Raw genomic sequence first — 5,285 nt, 5'->3', positions numbered from 1 at the left:
TCCATATATATATATATATATATATATATATATATATATATATATATATATATATATATATATTAGCATATAGTACAAATTTTTTAAGCCAAATCCAGATCTTCAACAAATCTACTTACTAAAATTGTCAAAACAAGCCAACAGATTAGTCGGCCTAAACCAATAATATTGAATACCCATAGTCTATAAATAGGTTAATACCACATTCGAAGAATGAAAAAACATATCATTATTTAGTATCAAATATATGAAAGGATTTATTACATTATAACATGGTGATAAAAAGAAAAAAAAATACAGTCAATAAAACAAAATAGATTTCACAGAAAGGGAATCAATGATCTACCGAAGATAAGTTTGGCCCGAGACTAAAAAGAATTAGAAACTTCGCACACAAAGAATTAGAAAAAACATGAATCTTGATCGTGAATCGGCAGCAACAAGTGAGAATTGATATGCAGAAAGGGAATTACCTCAGTCCTCAAAAAACAGAATCAATTGATGATCAGACTAGCAACTTTCAATGTTTTCTAGAAGACGCGAATCAGAAAAGTAGATCTAAGTCATCAATATGAATGATAAAATTAGAAAACCTCAAAGCTTGCCCCTTAGTATGAAAAAAGGTCAGGGATGGAATCAAAAACCTCAAACCTTATGTCTTTTTTCCTCGGTATGAAAATGAAACAAGACATAAATCAGTATGAAAGAAGGAATCAACACACAAATTAGCATGTTTTTTTAAGAAGATAATGTGCCCACCTAACAGAAACGTAAGACCACGTACCCTTTTCCCAGTCGACCATCTCCTCGTCTTCATTAGGGAGGTGTGCTCTTCTTCACCGATCGATATAATATTGTCGGTTATTTTTTATTTTCAATTTAGATCGTCCAATGCCCTTTCTGCTTCCCTTACCGGTTGACTAGTTTGTGCCTTTGTGGATAAAAATTTAAGCCCAAGTGAACTATACCCATTAGAGGTCAACAAAATTTGATGTCCCATCTAAAAAAGTTGCCCTGGGCTATGACCCGGCTCGCCCAGTTCTTGGGCGGGCCTTGTGTATTTGTGTATTTGTATGTGTGTCATGTACTTATACGTGTATCATATATGTTTATTTCTATGTGTATCATGTATGTATATATGTGTTTTTGTAGGTGTATTATGTATGTATAAAAATTTATGTATGTAGTTTGTGTATTTGTATGCAATTTTGAAAGTACAATGCTATAATGGAAAAAATAAAAATAAGTAGGATGCTATAGTTATCATGAACTTAGTGTATAAAGTACAAATCTATAATGAAAGGTATGAAAACCGGTTGCATGCTATAATGGAAAAAATGATCATGATCTTAATTTGCAAAAGTAGAATGATATGATGATCACGACCTTGATATTTAAGGTAAAAGGGCATAATTATCATGACCTTAATTTGTAAAGTACAGTGCTATAATGGAAAAAATGAAAAAAGGTTGGATGATATAATTCACACAAAAAAAACTATATGATATGCAAACTACAATACTAATATAGAAAACAAGAAAAATATGATTGTTCAAAATACAATGCCATAAAGAAGAAAATGAAAAATATGTAGGATGCTATAATTCACAAAATACACTACATAATATGTAAAGTACAATAGTAAAATAGAGAAAAGCACAATATGATTGTTTAAAGTAGAATGGTATACAAGGAAAAAAAATATGAAAAAGTACAATGCTAAAATTCTATTCATTTATGTTTCTTCTTATTAGTGATGTAAGGGTAGTATTTACAGAATGATAATTAGTGTTTGGTGAAAAGGAGTGTATGGTTTTGTAGTGATCGTGTAGGATCAGACACGTAGAGGTAAATGATCTTGACCATTGGAATTAATAATGCATCATGTACTAAAACAAACCTTGGGGTGCATTGTACAAGTTATAGGATGAAAAAGTTTTGATGAGTTGATTGGGTGGTTGGTCTATTCTTGGTAATGCAGGGATTGGATCACTTTTAGCATCATGTCAATTCTTCATATATGAGAGTTAATTTTCATGCTTTAACAAGGCATTCTCATTCATAAGAGGGCGTTCACGTGCACAAGAGTCCATTCACATTCACATTAGAGCATTTAGTTTAACAAGAGTGCATTTTGATTTCTCAAGAGTGCATTCTGAAGCACAAGAAGTGCATTGGAAGCACAAGAGGGCATTTGGTTCCACAAGAAGACATTTTCAATTTCAAAATCACATTATGATGCTCAAGAGCGCATTCTAAAGCTCAAGAGCATATTTTCATTGCTTCCAGAGTTTCTTTAGACATCAAGAGCATATTTTCATTGTTTCAAGAGTTTATTAGACATCAACAGCACATACGTATACATAGGAGCACATTTACACACATTATAGCACATTTACTTTCATAGGATAGCTTTTACATTCTTACGAGCGGATTAAGAATAATTCCTTGGCGTTCATTCACACCATAAGAAGCACTTGATTGAAGGATAGAGCCTTTTGACGAAGGATTGAGCATTTTCATGAAGGTTTGAACAGTTCCGTGAAGGTGCTATTTGATTGTAAATGTGCTCTTTGATTTCTGAAGGTGCTAATTGATTTGAGAAAGTGATATTTATTCTTAAAAAGGAGGCCTTTGACAAACCTAAAACACCTCATAACACTGCTTTTTAACAATATGGATGCATGACCATTATGATTAAGTTGGTCCAGTTCACACGTCAATCCATAATAATTTCTAACATGATTACAAAGGAATTTCCTTTGTGGGGTGTTCCTTGAAGACGCAACAATTTCTTTTTATTAGAAATATTCAAGTATAAACTTGTCCAAATATACGGCTCGGATTCAGTTGTCTCCTTCGATTATGTAGTTTATGTCTTCGTGTTGCATCAATACACGGTAATATTTTCTAACATGAATTTGTAACAATTTCGTTTGTGGGATGTTCCTTGAAAAAGCAACAATTTTTTTTTATTAGAAACTTTCGAGTGTAAACGAGATTTGTGATTCGCAATCACTACAAATAGAATAATATTGTCATTAGAAGTTTACAAAATTTCCTTATTTCGCCAATATAATAAATATGTAGTCGAATGATTGTGTATTTTGACCCTGCTCGCCTATTCAGTTTTTGAAGACAAAGTCATTAATATCTTGTTTTTTTTGTGTTTCCTACATAACTTACTGAATACTCGTAGAAGTTCACAACATTTTTTTTTCTTGAAAACTATTACCACCTTTTCCATGTGGCCGACTAGATGTGCCCATACTAATTAATGATAAAGAAATAATTTAAAATGGGTTCCATTTTACCGGCAAACATAAATATATAATCTACTCTTAAACTAACACCTAATTCCAACTATGTCCACGACAACACTTTAACTATCGACCCCAAAAAGAGAGGACTTTACTTGATACTGCCTGTTAAAAGCCTTTTGCTAGCTTCGAGTTCTTATCTTGGAAAATCTATGTGAATCCTAAGAAATGGGGGCTTGATCATCATCTTAACTAATAAATAGTGGGTAGGAGTTGTTTCAAATATTATTATGGAACTATAAACTAGTGGGTACGATTTATTACACCCATTCACTAGTCTCTTTTGCATAAAGAAATAAGAAAACTCACTTTAGACATGAGTCAAGAACCAAGTAGGGTACTTAAAGTGTATACTAAACAATTACTTCAGGTCTACAACTTTTCGGATGATATGCAAAACGCACAATGGAATTGGCTTCGACAAAAAATGAAAGGCAATCGGTTATGCTTTTGACGGATGATATTAGCATTAACACTTTCAATTGGACTACGGAGAGGTCCAAATTTTGTAAGCTTTTATCAAACTTTTCTTGTATTTGACTTCCGCTACTCGCTTTAGTCCCTTTTTTCTTGCTAATATAATTGATTGCCATTCCAAAAAAAAACTCTAAAACTAAAAATAAATGTGAAAATAAACTCTAAACCCTAACCGTCTACATTTAGTAGATATCAAACATATTAAAACCTATAGACTGGTTATCTTTTTTCTTCGTTTTCTGAAATGCACCAAAAATTGGGGTTCTTTTAAAAATAAAATTAAAAACTGTCCATGGTTGTTTTTGGTTTTTCTTACGGGTGGAGAAAATTCATCTGGATGATGGCAATATTTGAATACAAGATCTCTGATCGTTATCTTTTTGGAGACCATGTATGTTTTTTATTTTGTAGGATTTATCAGATAAATATAATGCTATTAATTAAAGATCTCGAGATCCTGAAACCATACTTAATTTGCACTAAACACTCAATCACAAGTGCTAATTGGGGTCGGTTGATTTTGTGGACTATTATAATAGATTATGGGTTACCGCCGACTATATATATGGACAGACCACAACAATATTCTTAGACACCAAAGAACATACAAACTACATTCCAAACATACAAAAATGGAGGCACTAAAAGCTCTTCACTGTGAATTGATGATTATGAATGCTAAAAACATCCAAGCTACCAACTCCAGTGGTTACTTCTTTGTTAGATGCTATCTTTCTGCTGGAAACAATAAAAGGGTTCGTTTAGACAGCCGAGAAGTATCTCCAAACAAAGAATTTTCTATGAACGAATCATTCTCCTTGGATTGCATCGGGACAAAGCAATCAATGGACATGATCAGTCACGGAACAATTGTCTTGGAGCTTCGTTGGAGGAGTAATACAGCAGCCATGTTTAGAGGGTCTCAACTGGTTGGAAGAACTGAACTGTCCTGGAGAGATGTTTTTGAGTCGCCAAACATGCAAATGGAGAGATGGGTGATCCTGAAATCCAAGAAAAAAGACGTGAAAGCACCTTCTGTTCGTATAGCTATGAAGATTGAAACACCTTTTGGTTGTGGAGTAGATTTGATAGAAAGGAAGAGGAAGAACAAATGGGATGAAAGATGTGGGTGCTGCCGTAGTGATTGCAGTCAGAATACATGTCTTGATGGTGAGCTTTTTGCCATAGGAGCTGCTTTGGATGCTTTCTAGAGAGATTTCTTGTTAGTATATTTGTAATTGGAGTAGGTGTTTCTTTCTTCATTTTTTGCCTCGGCTGCGTGAAAATCACCAGACAAATTTTTATAGTGAATTAAAAATATATCCCGAAATCATTTGATTTAAACTTTTGTCGCTTGTTTATTAATGCATTTCTTAGTGATCTTGATCGTATAAACATCACAGTTGAACATCCAGATTGATCAAATTTCAAATACATTGTTTACAATAAAGTATATTTAAGCTGCTATCACTCATGACTCAGTTGTGG

The 5,285-nt window shown here is 33.1% G+C and overlaps 1 protein-coding gene across 1 annotated transcript; it reads left to right on the top strand.

Moving 5' to 3' along the window:
- Window positions 1–4,429: 4,429 nt before the first annotated feature.
- Window positions 4,430–5,008, top strand: LOC111915161 (uncharacterized). Its single transcript, XM_023910838.1, has one exon. The coding sequence runs from the start codon at window positions 4,430–4,432 to the stop codon at window positions 5,006–5,008; it is 579 nt and encodes a 192-aa protein (XP_023766606.1).
- Window positions 5,009–5,285: the final 277 nt, after the last annotated feature.

The sequence above is a fragment of the Lactuca sativa genome, chromosome 5 (genome assembly GCF_002870075.4).
Source record: "Lactuca sativa cultivar Salinas chromosome 5, Lsat_Salinas_v11, whole genome shotgun sequence".
Taxonomy (NCBI): Eukaryota; Viridiplantae; Streptophyta; class Magnoliopsida; order Asterales; family Asteraceae; genus Lactuca; species Lactuca sativa.
This window is presented reverse-complemented; position numbering and strand designations above follow the sequence as displayed.

What these genes read in the sequence shown, in the direction of transcription:
- LOC111915161 (XM_023910838.1), top strand. Translation starts at nt 4,430, where the DNA reads ATGGAGGCACTAAAAGCTCTTCACTGTGAATTGATGATTATGAATGCT.